Source organism: Talaromyces proteolyticus, assembly GCF_021365285.1.
Source record: "Talaromyces proteolyticus strain PMI_201 chromosome Unknown BGW36scaffold_6, whole genome shotgun sequence".
NCBI classification, from domain to species: domain Eukaryota; kingdom Fungi; phylum Ascomycota; class Eurotiomycetes; order Eurotiales; family Trichocomaceae; genus Talaromyces; species Talaromyces proteolyticus.
The window spans coordinates 1114984-1135900 of record NW_025764282.1 but is presented as its reverse complement, the minus strand read 5'-3'; the positions used below and the strand labels follow the sequence as shown (position 1 = coordinate 1135900).

Genomic DNA, 20917 nt, shown 5'->3' with positions numbered 1-20917 from the left:
AGCGTTCTAGCCGTTAGAGCATTTATGAATGCGGGCTATGGGTTTCCAGCATTGTGAATTTCAATATTACAACAGAACAGACCATAGTTCCTGGATATACAGGACCCAAACAAGCTTGGAAGCAACAGTAATGAAAATCAGACCATTTTATCCCAAACTTTTTGCCATATACTCCCAACCTTTCCGGAGGTCTGGCTTCCAGTAAAGCACGCTTCATCATTGGCTCCATCTTCATCAAGTACCTGCCCCGTCAGAAGATCTATTTGAGAAATTGGTACTATCCTTGACCTCATAGTGATTTTATAGCCTCCGTAAAGTAGCCCAAAAATCCTATTTACCCATAAGCTAGACTTCTTTTCAGATAGAAAGGAGGGGGGGGGGAGAAAAATACTCACGGAAGACCGACATACGCTGAAACAAAGTCTTGAGCATTCCAATTCCCGTGTGTGAAAACCACAAAGCCGTTGAAGAGTAAAACAATGCAAAAAAAAGCTATCGAGCCCCAGGCAAGCAAGGGCGCATGGCCAAGAGGGATCCTAAACGGGAGCGTGTTCAGGTCTACATTGGCAGCTTTGAGGGCTCGTCGAAAACGAGTGTGTGAGTAACAGATACACGTCCAGGTGAGTAAATAGGCGATCGTGGTTAGGCTGGAAAACCAGTGGAAGACCGTTGCGCCGCCGGAAGAGACGGTCATGTATGTCAATAGTCCAACTAAGCCGGTGATTGCCACGCCTACACGAGGTAGAAATATAGGATTAGCAACATAGAAAATTTACCCTCGGCAGGATGGTAATGCAAAATCGTATACTTACAATACATCGGCACACCTCGCTCCGTGCATCTCAACAAAATCTTAGGCGCCTGGCCCTGCTGTGCCAGAGCAAAGAGATAACGGGAACCGGTGTACAAATTGGCATTCGCTGACGAGGCCGCTGAAGTGATCATGACAGCGTTCAAGATATGCGGCAAAACGCGGATACCAGCATTGGAAATAGCAATTAGCCAGGGAGACTTAGCCGTACTGCTGCTAGCGTAAAGGAGATGCGCGTCGTCATATGGAACCAAAACGCCCACTGCAAGGGCCCCAAAGACATAGAAGAACAGAAGACGCCAGAACACCCGACGAATCGCCTTGGGGATATTTTGTGAAGGGTTTCTAGCCTCGCCGGCAGCCACAGCGACTTGTTCAACTCCACCAAAAGCAAACGCAGCGTTAATTAGTGTGTTGAAGAAGCCGAGAAAGCGACCGGTGGCGTCCCTGCCGATGTATTCGCGCATAGCGCCTGGATGTTGCCAGTATCGAAAGCCTAGACGGGGCTGTGCAGGAGCGCCGCCGAGGTCAATGACCACGGCGAGTATTAAGAGGCCGAGGATGGTTACGATTTTGATGCCGGCGAATGCAAACTCTGCCTCGCCGTAGATTGAGACGGCAACGATGTTTAGAATGATGACTAGGGCAAGGATTATTGAGATCCATGCGGCAGGCTACTTGTGATATTGAGTCAGCATAGTAAAATATAATATTTCACGAACGTAATCGATCCTTTTTATGGTATTTGTAGTACTCACGTTGATATCAGTCCAATATTGAATCAGTATGACCGCCCCAGATGTCTCACTGCAAATCGCGATCGCACAGTTGTACCACTGATTCCACCCCATGGCAAATCCGAGTGCTGGGTCTACAAATCGGGAACCTAGTTGAGCGATCATTCCTGGCAAAGGTAGCAGGGAGGTCATCTCTCCCAGACATTGCATCTAACCATGCGCATGAATCTGGTCAGCCAAGGTATCGAAAATATCGGGACCTTTTGAGATAAAAAAACACAAAAAAGGAAAAAGGACTATTACTACCATGGACCAAATTGCAATGCTAGTGACCAAATACCCTAGAAACAGAGACAACGGGCCTGAAGTGGCCAAAGCACTGCCAATACCCAGGAATAAACCTGTGCCGATGGTGCCCCCTAAAGCAATGAACTGGATATGTCGTCCTTTAAGACCGCGTTGCAGTTTCCCGCTTTGAAAAGCATGATAGGATCCTCTACCATTGCTGCTTGTTCTTTCAATATCGCGGGTTTGCGCTCTTTTCGCATCCATATTTCATCAGTATCAAATTTTCAGAAACCACGAGGTTGGAAATATTACATGTATGTAGTTTGTGGCTACGTATGTAGATTTTATACACCTTCAATGTTACTACGTATTATAGCCATGATTTACCAACGATCAAACGTTATCTTATCACCCATCCGATAGAAAGAGGGCAATTTTCTTATCAGATAACATTAGGGTTAACTTTTTGCGGTACTAAAGCCGCCATTTACTGTATATGCACGTGTTATGACTGATAAGATTTGGATAGAATCCTATGCACAGATTTTTATCGGAAATTACAGATCTGAGTACAAAAATTGAAATCGCCACGTAGAACTATATTATTCGTACATAGTTTGGGTTGCTCTGGACGCGAGTCATGACATCTATCGGCAATTAAAGTGTCAATCGGATCGGAAAAGAGAATTACTAAACACTTCAAATTCCCGATAAGAATAACCCGAACAAGTTATTGGCACCTTTTAATTTTAGGATGGAAACTCTCTGCGAGGAGAACTTTTATGACTAGGTGAATCGGTCGTTAGTTAATCGTTATCGTGTAAGTAACTCTTAATAACCCAGCAACTAGTCATTAAGCAATGGCCCAGGGATATTGACCTCAGATATTGACCTCACGTATTAACCTCACGTTAGGCAACCGCTGTTCTTCTACGAAAGTTCTACTATATCATCTATACGACCAATCTACAAGCAACACAGCCATGCCACTTGTACAACAAGAATTCACCACAAGGTCCAACCACCCACCTCCTGGAGCAGCTCCCGTGTGGACTCCACAGTATGGGGAATGGTATTCGATCGGACCTGGAATTTGGGAGTTACTTTTGAATGGAGAACGAGGCTCTGATAAAAAGTCCGTGCTTCAATGGTACGACCCAGGCGCAACATCAGTCACCGATGAAGTCATCACACACACGTATATCGAAGAGGTTTGTTTCATCGAAGGGGGGTTGGAAGATGTTACTCTTGGTCAATCCTGGAGTACTGGGGCGTATGCTTACAGACTCCCTGGAATGAAGCATGGACCATACAAGGCTTCTCCTCATGGCTGTTTGCAATTTGTCAAGTTGATGCCAGCCTCGGAATAATACCCATTAATAACTACATATGTAGAGCCAGCTAGTTTGCTACATCATCAATATCAGTTACATTTTATAAGCTGAAATTTCAGTCTCAATTTCATGAAGCTTTACTTTGAATATATGAACGACCTGTCCCCTAAATACGTATTTTAATTTATATATCCATGGAAATTTCCAGTCCCAAAGCCACCGATAAATCACGCATCATCGCTGGGTCTCGACTGTTCTCCTCCTCCTCATGGCCCCTCAAAGACCCGATATACCCATCCACATCCTCGTACACCTGACGCAAATCCAACTGTGTATCTTCTGTCCACCGCGAAATGTACACCGTCTTCATACCCAACCTTTGTGCTGCCCGCAAATCATACGCATGCGCAGCTACCATGGCTGTCTCCTCCGGACGGTAACCCGTCAGTTTCAACGCCAATGCGTAGAACTCTGGATCAGGCTTAGCCAGATTTAGCAGCTCGCTTGAGAAAAGCATGTCAAATTCACATAGCTTGGACGACAGCACTAAGTCAAGTTGGAGCCGTGTTGTGCCATTAGCTAGCACGAAAAGCTCCAGGCCGCGGCCTTTGAGATCCATCAGCCCTTCAGCAACGTCCTTCCAGGCCGGCATACTATGCCATGCCTGGACGAGCTTTATCTTTTCTGTCTCACATAGCGCGACATTGTGCTGCTTCAACGCGAGCTCCAGCTGCCGTGCATTAGTTGTGTCGAAGGATTCCATTGGTAGACCTTGTTTAAAACGTTCATGAATGTCTGCGAAAAAGGATTCGCGCCAGGAAATAGATAGGGAGCGTTTTGTGTTTTCATCGAGTCGTTCGGGAAATGCCGCTGTTATCCCGGAGTACCAGTCTAAACAGGTGCCCATGAAATCAAAGAAGACAGCTTTGATGCCACTAGGGTATTGAATGCATTTCATTTCTCCCGACAAAGTAAATGGGGATCATATGAGCAGTATATGACACTTGATGGCAGATAAAATTAGGAACTACTCCAAGGTAAACCGACTCCCAAATAGATTTCAAACAATGACTTCGAAAACCTAAAGCAATTTCCTTTCCAAATTGCCACCAGGGCAGTAATACCTAGAACTAGGCTAGCCAATCGAACTTTTTGTGGGCATTTTCCGATCTGGGAAATGTCCGTCGGCAAATTAAAGGGTCAGAGAACTCATGTAATATCAACATATAATATAAGAAAACAATACAGTTTTTAAATCGGTAGTAGCTGTTTTGAAAAGATCACCGGGAATTTAAAGTACCTAATACGACCCTTAATGCTGACCTGTACGGCCTTTAGGTTGGATAGGTGAAGACAGCCTACATTTGATTATGTGAGATAAGAGAGCCAATATCATTATATTGGGCAATAACTAACGAAGCTAGATATTTAGGGGCGTGCGTTTACCCAGAGCGGGGAGGGGTAACAGATTACATCGTCTTTGGCTAACAGTGAACCCCTCACTGAAGCCTAAGAGTAAATCTACATTGCCAGTGCCTACCCCATTACGCTTCGCGACAGCTGAGTATGCTTGATCCCAATTGTCGAAGTTTAAAAAATGAGTCCTTTCCTGATAACCTCTTAATCATTGACTTTTAACTATTTATCTAGACTTCACCTTAGCTTTCAAGTCGGATACTTGAGATTTGTGGGGGAAAGAAATTGATTGCGAGGTAAAAACTATTCTACAATCGACTTCCCTGGAATCAACATGTCTCTTCCTTTTCTGTCAGAGAATTTGGAGTAGGTTGAGCCTGTTATTATTTAAATCCCTATTAATTGCTATAAGCCGCTTGCTGACACTAAATGAGGAATGACTCTCCCATTACCAAGGAAATCCTCCGGAATTTGGCCTATGAATGTGGGTTTAAACTTTCATCTGATCAAGAGGCTGCCTTCCTTCTCGCTTCTCGATCTGCACTGGATATTGCTACTGAGGTGGATAAATTGGAAGATTACATCGATCCCAGCCTGATTGCTGTACCAACGAAGGGTGGCCAGCGTACCTATCGCAAACCTGAAGAGGACGAGAATATCCTCAACGGTTGGTGTCACCGATTCGAGCTTGAGGCACTTAAACCAGATAGTCAGCTTCTAAAAGGGTATCAAATAGCATTGAAAGATACTATTGCAGTAGCAGGGATTCCTCAAACTTTGGGCACATCCCCCCAGTTTGTCTCGACCACCGGGGATTATCCCCACTCTAACATCGATGCTTCGGTGGTGTCACGGCTTTTGCTTGCTGGCGGTACTATAGTGGGGACTACCACATGTGAAAACTTTTCCCTATCGCCCATGTCCTACAGTGCTGCATCCGGGCCCGTCCATAACCCGTGGAGTCGCGATTTCAACAGCGGCGGAAGCAGTAGTGGCGCTGCCACACTCGTTGCACTTGGCCTTGCTCGTGAGATCGGCGTTCCAGGACTGCAGAATGCCGGCCCTGATGTCCAAATGGCCATCGGTGGCGACCAAGGTGGTTCGATTAGGATTCCAGCAGCATATTGCGGCATCTACGGGCTCAAACCTACCCACGGATTGGTTCCTTACACGGGAATTGCTGGTCTTCTGCCTTTAATTGACCATGTTGGGCCTCTGGGACGTACTATTGAGGATATTGCTCTATGTCTGTCAGCCATCGCTGGGTACGATGGACTCGATGCACGCATGGGTCCAGAAAGCCCCTTGAGACAAAACGTAAGACCGTACCATGAAGAACTCGCTGGCTTCATCAAATCATTACCTACGGATGGAAAAGTGACAGAATTTTCAGGAGCTGGCAGACCATTGCGCGTTGGGTTGATTATGGAAGGGTTCAATATTCCCAAAATGTCCGAGAGTGTGGCTCGTATAGTCAAGCATGCCGCACTGGAACATTTTACCGCCAGCGGTTCTCATGTTTCGGATGTCTCAATTCCAATGCATTCTATGGGTGCTTCCATCTGGACAGCAGCTACGCGCAACCAGATGGCGTCTCACGCCTTTGGGGGCAGGGCTGCCGACTTTTTGATACATGACCTGCCTCACATTGAGCACCGCTGGCCTCCGGATCAGGAAATGTGCGACTCACTAACAAAGCTTAACCCAGCAGTAATAAATACGATTCTGGGCGAAAAAATACTCACAAATCCAAATTACCTGCCGATCTCAGCTCAGAACAAGGCTCACCGCCACGTACTCCAGCTGCGCAAAGCCTACGACACAGCTTTTTCTAGCGGAAGTTTTGATATTTTGATTACACCCACGACACCGACAGTGGCACCTCCTCATCCAGATATGGCCTACGGTTCTGCCCTAGACAAACTCGAGCTCGCAGCTGGTTCTATTAACAATACTTCACCTTTCAACGCTACAGGCCATCCCGCGCTGAGTGTGCCATGTGGCTGGGGAACAGCTTCGGATGGAGTCACTAAACTTCCTATTGGAATGCAAATCATAGGAAAGAGATTTGATGATTTGTGTGTTCTCAAAGCGGCGAAGATATTTGAATTAGCGGGAGGTGGTTTGGGTCCGTGGCCAGGGAAAGCATGATTTTCCACCACTGATTAGACTATGATCAAAGCGTTGAGACGGAATAGAATACATTAAAGTGACCTTGAGAAACCTCAGCCTAGACAGTTATGAAGCGGTCCCAATGAAAGCCGCTGGTTCTATCCCTATGTAATATGTAACGAGAGACTGTAGACAATACGGCGTTGTAGGTGTTTGTGAGCGAATTCATGGGAGAGTTTATCTATGTAAAGTGTGCCCAAATTTGAGTATTTAATTAATACTGTTAATAAAGCATGACCTTGGCGAGACGAGAAGTGTCATGAACTGAGGCAAAATTTACTTCTTCTGTAATATTTCCTCTCCCGCTATAGCCGCAAAAAAAGCGTCGCTTAAATATCCACCACACCAGCTCATCTTCTCATAGCCGTCAACCTTCCAAGGCTTCCTCTGTGTAGCAGGGAGTTGGATTTTCTCGTAATACCCGCCCATTCCTTCATTCACCCACATTTCGGCCGACTTTTCGATCTCCATGTTGACACCCTGGATCATATACATCGGCTGAATCTGCCAGACTACCCCATAGTCCTTAGCCATGTCCTGGGACACGGTTTTCAGCCTTTCTGCTGTCCAACCTGCCGATGACGGGAACTTCCATTCGCCACCCCAAGAAAATGCAAAAAGACGGCTAGGAAAACGACTCAGCATGGTCTCGTGATAGGCCTTGATATCGTTGTAGTCTGGGAGGTCCATACGTGCCCAAGAGACGTCACCCAACGGAGCAACCACAGTAGCACGCTCAATGATGGCCTTTACAGTAGATCTGTACAAGTACTGGCCGTTATGAGAACGAGGAATTTCCCAGTCAAAGAAAATGTTGACTCCCAGAAGCTCCTTTGCAATGGCACGGCGCTGAGAAAGCGAGGTGCCATATCCCACTCGAGATTTGTAATTATTTAATAAGTCGTCATTTGATTGGATGTTAATGATACTTTTAGGCTGTTGCTTGAAGCCGAGTATTTCTTCCTCTACAGCCTCATCGAACGTCATAGTGCCCGCAGAAACAAGCCATTCATCCCTCGCAGCAGTAGGTGACTCTCCAGAGGTGATAGCCTCGTCGATTACTTCTTGAAGAGGTTTGACGTTTCTTGTAGCTCCAAGAATATATTCATGATCCCGAGGGTCAATTACGGAAGTAATGAAGTCCGCATGGTCGAGATCACACCGGGCAAAGAGGAGAGTTTCGGCACCCATGATATCGAGCTGCATACGCACAGCCTTAACACGATCTTCATACTCAGAAGTGGGAACAATAGTGCGACCTTGACCAATAGTAAATTTCTTCAGACCAAGGGCTAGGTCGTCGATATGGATTCCAGCCGCACCAGATTCAACGAGGGCCTTAGTCGACTTGAGGGTAGCTGTCAGTGATCCGAAACCCATATCGCCATCTGCAATGATGGGCATGAGATAGTCCCAGTTCTCCATTCTGGCCCGCTGTTCGATTCTATGCTGCATTCGGACTTGCCGTTGTCTTTGATCATGCCATTGCTGAGATTTAAAAATCTTTTCAACCACTTTTGGTACAGTATCCCATGGCTTTTCGGGTCGAGTGTTAGCATTTCTAATTCCTATCGTCGTATTTTCTTCCCTTTATCACTCAAGTTGAAAACCACGAACTCAAAGAGGTAGCTTACATAGTCTGCATGATCCATTCCTGGATAATTATTTTCGCTGAAACCGGACAATCCCCCAGATACATAAACAGTTCTCATATACTTGGCCATTTGACTGACAGCAATGGGATCGGTCGCTCCAAATGTTAGCTCAGTTGTGCCCCTACTACGGTGCTCATGGAGCAAGGCCCATAGCTTCAGAGCGGAAGCATTGGCGAGACAAGGCACTGGTACAGTGTTGCGCAGGGAAGCAATAGTGCTTGCCGTCCATGGCCGTTTGATGCCAGCTTGGCGGGGTGTCTTCCACCATTCGTCGATTCTGATAACTTCATCTTCGAACGACTTTTGCTCCTCTACTAGGTCTTTCCACTGTTCTGGCATTTCTTTTGGAGTTTATAGTAAGCTCAATATGCTGCTTAAAAAAAATGATTCTCGTTCGATAAAGTGAATATCTAGGCAGCTCTCTAGTCATTGGCGTTGATTTAAATCCACTTGAAAATTTCCAAGTCCCAATCATTTTCTCTTTCGCATATGATCCCGGAAAAGTGAGAAATAGGTGTCTGCAGATATCCTAGTACGATATCGTTTTTGCCGATGAGGCCCCACGACTCAAGCCATCGGAGAATCTAAAGTATCCGATGCAAATATTCAATGATCCTTGTCATGAATATTACATTTGAGTCAATTCAAGGTGAAGTTGTTAGGTTCTGTTAGGTTCTGTTAGGTTTCTTTGATGTGCGTACATATGTAGGTGATCGGACAAATACAAAAGCCGAAAGCCCATTAATATGCCGATTTTCGGGAAAATATCTCATCGTACTCCTCACAATCTTAGCAGGGTTCTCATCCACTGAATAAGGTCACAGAGCCTACAGGGAAAGAAAAAAAGGACAATTAATGCAATCCAAGCATTGAAACTCTTATAAAACAAGCCTGGACACGACACGGCCAATGCATCTACGACGGAGCCGCGGGCGAACAGCAAAAGCTTGTTCACAGTGCCATACAAGGAAGCAGAAGGTCCGTATAATTACCTTCTTTGAATTTTAACTCTGTCAAAATACGGCCTGAAGTCTCTGACCTGAGCCACAGTGTGAAGGGTCCACACCGTGCCAGAACTGTGTTTCTAGAAATGTCACGCATCTCTGTACCCCGCCCGGGTCACGCAGTGCAACCCAAACCTCATCATATACTAGGACTGCTAGCTCTACAAGGCCAAGGGTGAGGAGGCGTCGAATTATTCCGGAACAACATACTGTAGCCCCTCCAGATCTCGTTGGAGTTCACCAGCAACCAACAATAACCGTTGCCGATGATGAGGATGAGAGCGGAGAGAACCAACGGGTCGAAGACGGCCTTTATGAAAACACAAATGAGCCCACTCACAATAAAGAACAGAAAAGCCTTCAAATCGGACAATTATGGAAGTCACGGGGTGCACCGGCATTCTTCGGTAGCTCGTACTTTGGACCGCAAGTAGCTGCCGCACTCATTGACTCTCAGGCGCCGTACGTCCAACCCGGAGCCAACACATCACGGCGAAGCATGAATGCCCGGCCCTTTCGAGACGAAGCTGGACCTTTCTCTCAGCTATGGGATCTACTCGGCCTCCTGCCACGTCAAAAGTCAACGGTAGACCGACTAGTCGACAAGTTCCTGACACATGTTAGCTGGAACATGGATGCTGTCCACCCATCATCTTTCCGAAGGGAGTATGATCGGTTTTGGTCCCGAAAGGCGGGCTACGACGATGTGACAACGGTTGACATTCGTTGGCTGGCCCTTCTATTCATGATTCTCGCCATCGGAGCATATCTGGACTGCCCTCGAGGCGCGGCACCCGAAACCCAGAGAGAGTATGAGGAATCGTCACTGAGTTTCTTTTGGGCTAGCAGAAAAGCCATTGTTATAGCGCCGTCCTTTTACGGAGAAAGCTCTGATCTGGTTCGTGCTGGTATCTTGGTCACTCGCTACTGCCTCTTCGCCCAGCGAATTACCGAGAGTTGGCTTACAGTCGGCTTCGCGGCACGCTTGGCTATAGCTCAAGGTTTTCACATCGATGGAAGACATTGGCGACTTCCCCGCCGGGTAGTAGAAACGAGACGAAGACTCTGGTGTCATCTATACCTTCTGGATCGGATGACTGCTCTTGCGCTCGGACGACCATACTGTATTCTGGATACCCAGTCTCTGACCTGCGTGCCGGAGAACGTTTTTCTCGATGATCTGACAGATGATGAAGCCCTGACTGTGGATGTAGAGCCTATCGATACAAGCCCGACACCCGCCGTTCTAGCTGTTTTCTCCCATGGGCTAGCTAAGATTATAGGACAGATCCAGGAGCAGACGTTTGGGATTCGCGCCGCTTCATATCGTCAGGTGATGCAACTAGATGCACAACTAGTTGCTTGGAGGGATAGCTTGCCGGCCTATTTGGCATTCGAAAATCCAAACCTGTCGCTGGACTCAACTTGCTCTTACCTGGCCTGGCATCGGCTGTATATTCGCACAGCCTTTTATTTCGCTAGAATTACTTTGCATCGCCCTTACATATGGCGTTCGTCAATTACCGATCAACACGCTTTCAGCCGTGATGTATGCTTCGCATCCGCCTGTGCTGATCTCAAGACGCGTCTTGGGCACGATGACAATTCTGAGCCTGCTGAGCATTATACTTGGTGTCTTGGTGCTCCACAACTCTTCAACAGCGCTATTGTATTGGGTGTACTTGCCATTCAAGAGCAATCTCGCGGCACACGTGACGTCGATGCTGTTGTCAACGACCTTCAGTCATACTGCGACAAGCAGAAGCATGAGATTTGGGTCAATGATTTCCGGCTAGCAGAGATTAAGGTGGTTGAAATGTGTATCGAAAGGCTCAAAAGACCGTGTAACACGCGACAAGCCTTAAATCCCATACGCATGGGAAATTCCGAAGCGGCACTAACGGGCGTGGGAAGGAGAAGAGGAAGAGAAGCGCATCACCAAAACAGTAGTCAGCAAGGAAATGCTGAACCATCGAGGGCGATATCTGCTCATAATGCTCGAGTCTCGTTATCAGGCCAAGACTTTACACAAATTCAGCCACACCAATCTCTTGCCGTAGGTTTGGAGACGGACAACGCCCTGTGGCCGTCAGGCTCATTGATAGAGTCTGGTCTGCGGCATAGCCCGCAGATCTCAGAGACCTTCACGTTCCCGGGTCCAACTGATCTAGCAACTTGGCAGGACATGATTGATATTATAGGAACTCACGAATTTGATATGAGTCATATGACCGGTTTTTCATGATATAGTGCTACCGCACTCTAAAATTAGTTTACAGATAATCGCATGCGATTACTCCATTTTACTGTATAAATATATCCAGCATTATTATTAGACAGGCTTAGTACACTAAGAATGACCCAAATCCACCAAATGCGCTATTGGTACTTATAGGACCGTGAGGGGGGCAGAGGACCGACAACAGGCGGCGGCGGAAGCCCCCATGGCCGATATTTTTGGGTTAGAGCCCGGAGGCTCAGAAGAGGAGGAGGAGGAGAAGGGAGGGGGTCCTACATCTGCCCCTATAGGATGGATGAGAGGGCAACCAGCTGCTTGGGTCCCTAAAAGCCACCAACACGGAGCTAAGATAGAGTCGCGGTTAAATTGCAACCTGCGCGGTAAACTTTAATTCAGAAGCCTACGTGAAGTTTCCCCCACCGGATGTGCCGTCTCTTCGATACACCCAACTTCAAGAGCTTCAGCTGTTGAATTGTGATATCTTGTGTGAGAGTTTAGCAGGGATGCTCCAATATCCGAAAAATCTTAAGTATCTCACTCTCAAAGGTGAAGTAAAAGAGAGTATTTATCTCACGCAAAAAACATGGTGTGGATCAAAGCAAATCAATAATATAGAATACATGTTATAGTTAATATAGAGTTGGCGGTAAAGCGCATATGGAGATAGGATCGCCCCGAAGCCCGAGCCCGATGGCTGCACGCGAGCACGTGATGGCGTGCCGGTTTCTGCCCCAATATGACTCCATTCGGCAGGCGGTAGCTGAGAAATGGCTGGGTCCATAAGTCACGTGATCACCGGGCGCTTTTGCCGTCCAACTCCTCGTTGCCTCACTTCAATCTCAGTCCGCAACGAAGGGAGTCGTTTATTCACCATCCCAACGGCGACGGATAACCTAGCTGCTACTCTCTACTGTTACTCGCCCTGGTTGATATTGCTTTACACCGACGTTGACTACGTTGTAATGCAGGCTGTTGAGCTGGCGCCGCGACTCGAGATCCATCCGTGAGCGAAGCCTTGAACGGGCTGACTCTGTGATTCGCTCACTAGTCTCTACGATCAAATAACATCGCTCCTGGTCCCTGGAAACATCGGGCACCCTGGTCTGCGCCTTGTCTAGACTTATTCCCGATAGCCTTTGCGACTTATGTGCGATTCTTTCTTACCACTGTCCGCTCAACACCACCCTCTCTCACTATCCTCAGCACCTGGGGATCATTTCAAGGTGAACTGCTCACCTCACCATCCCACCAACTACAGTCCGCAAACTCCCACATCTCCTCCGTTGATGTCAGTCGGCGCACAGAGCTATGCCGCCAATCTCGCAAATCCACATACGTCCTCCAGCCATACGACGTCGAACGGTCAACCCCTTTCTTCCCCGCCATCGTCAACCCCAATGTCTACACAGACCTCACAGCAGCCAACTGTGAGCAGCACAAATTCCTTTCCTACCCCGGCCAGTAGTGTGAGCGGTCATCACCGGAATGCGACGCCTGCAGATGACGCGGACAGTGCCGACAAGCTGTGGCCTCAAGATTCGCAGCACTCAAATGCCGACAATATGGATGTCGATAGGTCCGAACACAGACGCTCTGATCACGACCGGGATCGGTTGCCAGGAACAACTGAACTGGGAGGCTTGCCGGTATCTACAGACGCAGATCTGATGGATATTGACTCGAAGGCGGATCGTTCGATCAGTCACGATCCAAGTCTTGATGCTCTGCAACAAGATATCGGCACAGCCTTCCATCTTTTCAAAACTGGTAAGGTTTCCTTGACACAGATATCCCTTTTGACTGCATTTGGTTGCTAGTCCTAGGTCTTGGTGTCTGTGTGTTAACAAGCTCCATGATTAGCTCCCACAATTACAGGACCTGATCCCTCTTTGGATCTCATATCTCTGTATGGCTTGGGCCCTATTGGAAGATCAGTCATGAGGGTAGACCCTATAACAGGTGAAAAGATCAACCGGCTGCGCAAGTCATACGAAGGAAAATTGAAAGGGCTAGGATTGTCGGGAAGAAATAAAGCTGTAAAAAATGAGGGCCAGTCTGGAGGACTAAGGCATCTGATGATGTGGCCGGAGGAGGAATGGCAGAATCAGAAAGTGTACGGCAAGGAAATTAGGGTTGCAGATGTTGATTCGACCCTTCACAAGTTACAGACGCGAGCGATGAAGATGGAACCTGGACCGGTACCGAATACAGAATACTGGGAAGACGTTTTAGGCCATGAGAAACAGCCAAAAAACCCCAACGTTGATCCGGGTAAAAGGTCCGTTTCCACACCAAATACCATGCGTCCCACAGTCCAAGTAAACGGAGCGCCTATTCCGCCGGCTGCTGAACCAGAGCGTGCTCGTCCGACTCGCGGGAAAAAGCGACACTATGATGATAATAGTTTTGTTGGCTATGGCGAAGGCTTTGTTGATGACGAGGACGAATCAGCCTTCTACTCAAATAGCGAAGATCGAAGCGGGAAGAAGAAGCGGAAGAAGGTTGGTCTACTTTGTTTACTTTGTACAAGATGAAACAAGGGCTAATAACCTTGGATAGGAGCATATTTCTAAAATGTCACCTCCAATGCCAGAACGGACAGGAAGTTACGGGGTTGGTATGTATGGGATCGGGGCTAGATGAGAATGCACTAGGGAAACTGGACCCTCGCATTCGGAGCTCGCAGGAATCGCACTATTGCAGTTACATTGTTTTCAACGTACATTTTGATTTTTGCATCGAGGTGCTGGATATACCCGCGTTTGATAACTCGGACGGCGTTTCACGGTTGGGACATGTTTTATAAGTATGGGAACGGCCACGGTCTATTTCACTATTTTTACTTCCTGTGCGTTCCTTTATTTACTTGTTTTTATGGCCCAAGAGGCTACTTTATCGTCACTACCTTGCGTTCTACTATTTTCAAGTAGAGAAATTTTCAAGGATTGCTTCTGATGAACGCGAACTGGAGAAAGACGGGATGATACACAAAAGAACGATGTAAGAGTTTTACTCTGTTTTAACGCAGAAATGAAACGGATATACTTGTTTTCAAACTTCTTTATTCTTGAAGAAAAGGGGGGGGAAAGTCACTGGGGGGAGCAAAACAGAAAGTAATTCATTCCTCTTTCTATGTTTGATTGATCACATGCTTTGCTTTCTATATACGGTCGACTCGATCGATGTATGTTAGAAATGAACAGAAGACACAATACAAAAAAGAAATACCAATGGAATTGTTCGACCTTTGTACTGGTTTAATTTCTTAAAATTATGCTACCAGGTTTCGCTGATATCTTAACAGGAACATGTGAAACAAAAGATACTTGATACACTGCATGTGAAAATACTGAATTAGATGTCATTAACAAAGCATTCAAGAAAGCCTTAGTGGAGGCCACGTAAACTTAACCTGTCAGTTGGTGTTGTTGTTGATGCCTTGGTGACTCACTCAAACATGCCTTCCTAAGGACAGATCTCAAGCCCAGTACACAGCCGTAATCCGGATAATCAGATTATATATTTAACCGAGTTCAAACCCCGTCAATTACTCATTAAATATACTATCGAGTACAATTTGAAAACATAAAAATGGCATCATCTATGAACAGAAGGCGAACGCTGTATTTTCTAGGCTTTTTAGCTGTGCTGTCTTTGGCAATATTCCTCCGTCCTCGAAACCCTAACTGGCCTAAATGGACTAATCGTCAAGGGAGTGGCGGTGATGGAAACGAACCCGAGAAGTGTAAGTTAGTAAATAACGCTGCATATTTGTGCCCTCTGACTTTGACCTTTTTTGATAATACAGCCATCGGTATTGAACTGGGCGATGATTATTCCCGAGTTGGCGTTATACTGAACGATACATTCCATTTGATTCCAGACGAGCATGGCCGTACTGCAATACCTTCATATGTCGCATTCACAGAGAGTGGAACATTGGTAGGCTTCGAGGCAAAGGAGCAGGCGGCTAAAAATCCCAAAAATACAATTTTTGACTTCCGGTGAGACGCTTCCCTTTCCTCAAATGGGGAGAAAATTTCGCTGACCTCACGATAGCGACTTACTCGGACGGAAGTTCTCGGACCCGGAAGTTCAAAACAACTTGAAATTCTTACCATACGACGTTATTGACAACGAGGGCAAGCCCGGAATTCGAATACCCAATAGTGATGGATCAGTACATCTCACGACAGCAGAAGATATCGCATCCATCATACTGGGCCAGTTAAAAGCCAATGCAGAGAACTTCTTAGGAAAAACTATATCGAATGTTGTTGTATCAGCCCCTGTTCATTCCTACACCGACCGTACGCAGGTAGAGGGTATCAAAGAGGCTGCTATGGCCGCCGGATTCACAAATGTCGATCGTGTCGGACAGGAGCCAGTGTATGCTGGAATAGGGTATAAAATGGACGCTCCAGGTGGTTGCGGACGCTCTGATGAGTGTTACGCTATCTTGTACCATGTTGGAGAAAGGCATTCCACTGTCTCTGTTGAACTAATTGACGACGGGATATTCGAAATCTTAGAATACGTTAGAGAAAGACACGCTGGATCGCACGATCTAAAGAGCTTTCCAAGTCATGAACCCGACCCTACATGCACGACACTACAGTGTCAGCAACATGGATATGAACCCCGGGAGAAAATTTTTGGGAGAGTACAAAAGGTCCTGAAGGATGCGAAGATCATTGAATCCCAAGTCGATGCAATTGTTTTGGTGGGGAATGATTCGCAAGCGGACTGGATCAAATCAGTCCTAGGCGAGACTTACCCTTCAAGCAAATTCATTAACGCGAGTTCAATTACTCCCGAAACAGCCATTGTCCATGGAGCAGCCATCATTGCCAATGTCATTTCTAATGATGATAACCTATGCACTCTTAGTTTCCCGATGCTTCAATTATCTATCGGGATTGAAACGGAGTACGGCCAGTTCGAGGTAATGATGCCTACATATCAGGTTCTACCAAGTCGGAGGGAAAAGGTTTTCGAGATTGATGTGGCGGATGATCAAGAATATATTACGGTAGATGTGTATGAAGGTCAGAGAATGATGGCGCAGAGCAACAACTACCTCGGGTCTATGAAATTACACATCGGAAGAGCAGCGAAAGGTAAAATGGAAATCGAGGTGTCAACGAGTGTGGATGTTAATGGAAAACTGGAGGTTCAAGTAAAAGAAAGGAATCCAGAACACAGGTTGGCTGTCGAGAAACTGTTTGACAGATATAACTCTGAAGAACTTGACTCAATCTATAAGGAGGCAGAGATATATTATGAGGAAGACCTAGAAACTATACAGAAAAACCGCAAGGAAGCGAAACGAAACGGGCTTCGACTTGTTCCCTTGGAACCTATCAATAGCTAAACAAGCACCTACAGGAAACAAAATATGAAAAGTGATGACCGAAATTTCTTAAATTCAACTTTTCCCTTTAGTATTATTATCATCAAATTTGACTCAGTCTCCCCATTCAATTAAAAGCGGTCCTTTTTTTTCGTCTTCGTTGGTTTGAGGCAGGGTCTGGCACTGACCAATTAGCACCCGGTTTATCTTGAGAAGGTATGCTGTGGTGACATAATTGAATAAATAGGCTTAAATACCAGCATACAACCATGAATTAATACATGGCCCTCATGCATTAGAGGGTTCGACAGAGCGCAAAGATATAGAAATGATAGTATCATCACCAGTAACATTCCACAGTAAGGAATAGATGCCCTCTCCCTGAGAGGAAGGCCGAACATAGAAGCTTGTAGAATAGTCCCCGGGAGCAGTTTCTACCATTACCGACTGGCCATAAAATACAAAGCCAGTGGTGATCTCATTGTCTCCTGCGTTGGAAATGAATCCTATCTGATCAGAGGATGCCGACGAACTAGGAATATATAACATTTTTTCCGACCAGTTTGTGTCGGCCGCAGTAGTCCCATTAGGATTCGCGAGCCAAGGGCTAGACGATGAGGCTGACGTGCGCTCAACTAGGACAATCTGCATCAGACGTGCGAAAGGATCTTGGAGATATAGAAATATAGAGAGAACTAACATGTCACATTGTAAATCGAGGAAGAGGTCGAATTAGACGAATCGCCAACAAACGCTTTCCCTGTTTCAACACATTAGTTGTGCTGCGTGTTTCTATCTTTCAACAACATGATGTTCAATGTTTAGATCAACTTTACCGTCAGCATAAAAGAGAGGGACCCCTCCAAGGGAGTCACCGTACGCATAGAGACCAAACTTCTCACCAACTTCAGGAGTGCTGCGGGTGACCAATGCGAAAGAAGAGGTCACTAGGCAGAGCACAGTGGTTGAGAGCAAACCAGAAAACATATTCATAGGCATAAAGATGAATATATATATATATGAAAAATAGAGATGCGAAACAAAGCTCAACAGGATTTTGTTTTCAACGCTGCTTTTCAATGCCTATATATATAGCGATATTTTGAATCTCCTGTTGTCGTGGAGTAAGAATAATATAGCTAGTGCCATTGATACACGTCGGGCTGTACGCACCCGTCGGGTAGCCGATTCTGCCTGCCGATATGGATGGCATTGGCTAGAGGTCCCTAGACTTGCTCTATCCAAGCTATTTTGGTAAGCTACATGTCGAGATGCAGAGTCTAGATCAATAGTGACTCCCGCACTGCGTAAGTGCCGCGTATGACTTATGGGCCGCATGCCAATTGTGGGCTGTGTTGGCGGGCTTATTTCCATGCCGCGTTAGGGCTTGCGATCCATCCCTGACCCGAAAGTGCTTTAGCGTTGATCGGGCGTTTAAAAAACTTCTGAAAATTTGGCGCGTGAAGAGCTGAAAACCCAGTCTAATTTGATTTATATTAACATGAGAGACATGACAAATCGGCCTTTTAGACGATGCATGTGACCATTTCTATAAAAGCTGAACTATCGGCCTACCCTATACTGAGGGTCTCTAGATGACCTTCCACAAGGAGCAAGCTGTGTTGTTAGATATTGCATGAGACTGGCCTATTACAGCACTGGCTGCTTTGAAACTTGTGCCTAATGTCATATCTGCAAGCATTACTACATGAACTACTTGAGCAGAAAATAGCAGCTTACGACAGCTTACGAATTGATGCATCCGCTGAATGCGTCACGCAGACGGGGATATTGCCTGAATTATCTTCATGCATATGTAGATTTTAAATTGTATTACTTACTGTGATTTGGATGATATTCTGGTTCAGCGGCGAGGATCACGGCGAGAGAGACCAGGATCTAATCAATTGACCCAGGGACGTGGCATCCACTTCCAAAGTCTATATAATAGGGATAGTCGTTCAAAATAAAGATATAACTTTGTTCAAGACACTAATAAACCACCTCGGTCTTTCTAGCTCATTAATTGCTTTTGATATAACAGTATTAATACTTTTCGACAAAGGTTTTCATCATCTAGCCTTTTCGACACTATGAAAACTGCATTTACTTTTCTTAGCCTCATAGGAACTGCGATAGGAAAATCTATATATCATCCTGGGCGTCCCTTTTTTGATGATGGGGCACTGAAAAGAGATGTCTGTTCTGGTAACACAGCCAGTGATAGGCAAATATGGTGCGACTACGACGTGAGTACCGATTACTACAATACTGTACCAGAGACAGGCGTGACCAGGGAGTATTACTTGAACATCGAACAACTCACAGCCGCACCTGATGGCTACTCTAGGACAGTCATGGCAATCAATGGATCGATCCCAGGACCTACAATCACTGCCAACTGGGGAGACCATGTTGTTGTGCATGTTACCAACAACCTCGCTTCAACAAAGAATGGCTCTAGCATCCACTTCCATGGAATACGTCAGAACTATACTAATCCTAATGACGGCGTTGTTTCCATTACCCAATGTCCCACTGCGCCTGGTAAGACGACTACGTATAAATGGAGAGCTACTCAGTACGGCACCTCATGGTATCACTCTCACATCGGGCTGCAAGCATGGGAAGGAGTCTTTGGCGGTATCTTGATAAATGGACCAGCCACAGAGAATTATGATGAGGATAAAGGCGTCTTGTTCCTTAATGATTGGAGTCATCAAACAGTGGATGAACTATTCCAATCTGCTGAGACCAGTGGCCCGCCTACCTTGGATAATGGCCTTATAAATGGTACCAATGTTTATGGCGACGACAATTCGACCTCCCAGACGGGATATCGCTTTAATACGTCGTTCACGGCTGGTACTTCGTATAGACTGCGTTTGATAAACGCTGCAGTAGACACGCATTTCAAGTTTTCTATTGACAATCACACTCTCATTGTCATGGCCATGGATCTGGTGCCTATAGAACCGTTCAATACTACTGTTCTAAGCATCGGAATGGGTAAGCTATGCTCCGGGAATGTTAAAATTGTTTCATCCACCAGATTGACACCCTTTTCAGGTCAGAGATATGATTTAGTTGTCAATGCGGATCAGTCCACGGGCAACGAGAGCTTTTGGATGCGTGCTATTCCACAAGAAGCGTGTTCCGATAATGACAGCGTGGACAACATCAAAGGCATCGTATACTACGGCAGCTCACCCTCAACACCAACTACAGACGCCTACACATATACCGACAGCTGCGACGATATAGATGTATCGGACTTAGTCCCTTATCTCTCCCAAAATGCGTCAATTCCCTACTATAACTCCAGCGAGCCCGTGACACTAGGTTCAAACTCCGACAATCTTTTCCGCTGGATGATGAACGGCACATCAATGCAGGTCTACTGGGACAACCCAACCCTCCTTCAGATCTGGAACAACGACACCTCATTCACGAATTACAGTGGCGTAATCGAGCTTCCCAAACGGAACGAATGGTCCTATGTCGTTATCGAGACTGCACTTTCTTTGCCACACCCTATTCATTTGCACGGCCATGACTTTTTCATCCTTGCGCAGGGTACTGGTACGTACTCTTCTTCGGAGATTACGAGTCTATCGAACCCGCCTCGCCGGGATGTAGCGATGCTGCCCGCTTCTGGGTATCTTGTGGTAGCATTCAAGACTGATAACCCTGGTGCGTGGTTAATGCACTGTCATATTGGATGGCACACTGAAGAAGGGTTTGCTATTCAATTTTTGGAGCAATATGAAGAGGCTCTTAAGTTGATAGATTATGATACGCTGAACTCTACTTGCCAAGGGTGGGATGAATATGTGGAACAGAATTCGGTGGAGCAGGATGACGACGGAATTTAACGTGAATACTCACTAATGAGATCAGATAAATTG

General features: G+C 46.2%; 10 protein-coding genes across 10 annotated transcripts; 6 read left to right on the top strand and 4 right to left on the bottom strand.

Annotated features, from left to right (window-relative positions):
• Positions 1-137: 137 nt before the first annotated feature.
• BGW36DRAFT_295568 (amino acid permease/ SLC12A domain-containing protein) lies at positions 138-2100 on the bottom strand (the record flags this gene model as incomplete). The annotated part of the gene is made up of 5 exons (XM_046211193.1): positions 138-330; positions 396-732; positions 813-1485; positions 1570-1758; positions 1855-2100. The coding sequence occupies 5 exons, from the start codon at positions 2098-2100 to the stop codon at positions 138-140; spliced, it is 1638 nt and encodes a 545-aa protein (XP_046072159.1).
• Positions 2101-2819: 719 nt separating this feature from the next.
• On the top strand, positions 2820-3206 carry BGW36DRAFT_359249 (uncharacterized protein; the record flags this gene model as incomplete). The annotated part of the gene is made up of 1 exon (XM_046214058.1): positions 2820-3206. One exon carries the CDS (start codon positions 2820-2822, stop codon positions 3204-3206), a length of 387 nt encoding a protein of 128 aa, XP_046072158.1.
• Positions 3207-3354: 148 nt separating this feature from the next.
• On the bottom strand, positions 3355-4128 carry BGW36DRAFT_397164 (haloacid dehalogenase; the record flags this gene model as incomplete). Its single annotated transcript, XM_046218260.1, has 1 exon — positions 3355-4128. One exon carries the CDS (start codon positions 4126-4128, stop codon positions 3355-3357), a length of 774 nt encoding a protein of 257 aa, XP_046072157.1.
• A 526-nt stretch (positions 4129-4654) lies between these two features.
• BGW36DRAFT_378730 (amidase signature domain-containing protein) lies at positions 4655-6801 on the top strand. Its single transcript, XM_046216142.1, has 2 exons — positions 4655-4952; positions 5021-6801. The coding sequence occupies exons 1-2, from the start codon at positions 4921-4923 to the stop codon at positions 6735-6737; spliced, it is 1749 nt and encodes a 582-aa protein (XP_046072156.1). The 5' UTR covers positions 4655-4920; the 3' UTR covers positions 6738-6801.
• Positions 6802-7034: 233 nt separating this feature from the next.
• On the bottom strand, positions 7035-8752 carry BGW36DRAFT_359246 (isocitrate lyase; the record flags this gene model as incomplete). The annotated part of the gene is made up of 2 exons (XM_046214057.1): positions 7035-8294; positions 8393-8752. 2 exons carry the CDS (start codon positions 8750-8752, stop codon positions 7035-7037), a joined length of 1620 nt encoding a protein of 539 aa, XP_046072155.1.
• A 463-nt stretch (positions 8753-9215) lies between these two features.
• Positions 9216-11694, top strand: BGW36DRAFT_168107 (fungal-specific transcription factor domain-containing protein). Its single transcript, XM_046209624.1, has 2 exons — positions 9216-9391; positions 9464-11694. The coding sequence occupies exons 1-2, from the start codon at positions 9323-9325 to the stop codon at positions 11660-11662; spliced, it is 2268 nt and encodes a 755-aa protein (XP_046072154.1). The 5' UTR covers positions 9216-9322; the 3' UTR covers positions 11663-11694.
• An 812-nt stretch (positions 11695-12506) lies between these two features.
• Positions 12507-14462, top strand: BGW36DRAFT_407470 (Rox3 mediator complex subunit-domain-containing protein; the record flags this gene model as incomplete). Its single annotated transcript, XM_046219041.1, has 4 exons — positions 12507-13423; positions 13517-14157; positions 14216-14273; positions 14311-14462. Exons 1-4 carry the CDS (start codon positions 12802-12804, stop codon positions 14460-14462), a joined length of 1473 nt encoding a protein of 490 aa, XP_046072153.1. The 5' UTR covers positions 12507-12801.
• A 757-nt stretch (positions 14463-15219) lies between these two features.
• BGW36DRAFT_168079 (heat shock protein 70 family) lies at positions 15220-17164 on the top strand. Its single transcript, XM_046209623.1, has 3 exons — positions 15220-15401; positions 15465-15660; positions 15716-17164. The coding sequence occupies exons 1-3, from the start codon at positions 15248-15250 to the stop codon at positions 17028-17030; spliced, it is 1665 nt and encodes a 554-aa protein (XP_046072152.1). The 5' UTR covers positions 15220-15247; the 3' UTR covers positions 17031-17164.
• A 133-nt stretch (positions 17165-17297) lies between these two features.
• BGW36DRAFT_427412 (uncharacterized protein) lies at positions 17298-17996 on the bottom strand (the record flags this gene model as incomplete). Its single annotated transcript, XM_046220409.1, has 3 exons — positions 17298-17644; positions 17710-17769; positions 17846-17996. The coding sequence occupies 3 exons, from the start codon at positions 17994-17996 to the stop codon at positions 17298-17300; spliced, it is 558 nt and encodes a 185-aa protein (XP_046072151.1).
• A 1077-nt stretch (positions 17997-19073) lies between these two features.
• BGW36DRAFT_450147 (Cupredoxin) lies at positions 19074-20884 on the top strand (the record flags this gene model as incomplete). Its single annotated transcript, XM_046221794.1, has 2 exons — positions 19074-20018; positions 20079-20884. The coding sequence occupies exons 1-2, from the start codon at positions 19103-19105 to the stop codon at positions 20882-20884; spliced, it is 1722 nt and encodes a 573-aa protein (XP_046072150.1). The 5' UTR covers positions 19074-19102.
• Positions 20885-20917: the final 33 nt, after the last annotated feature.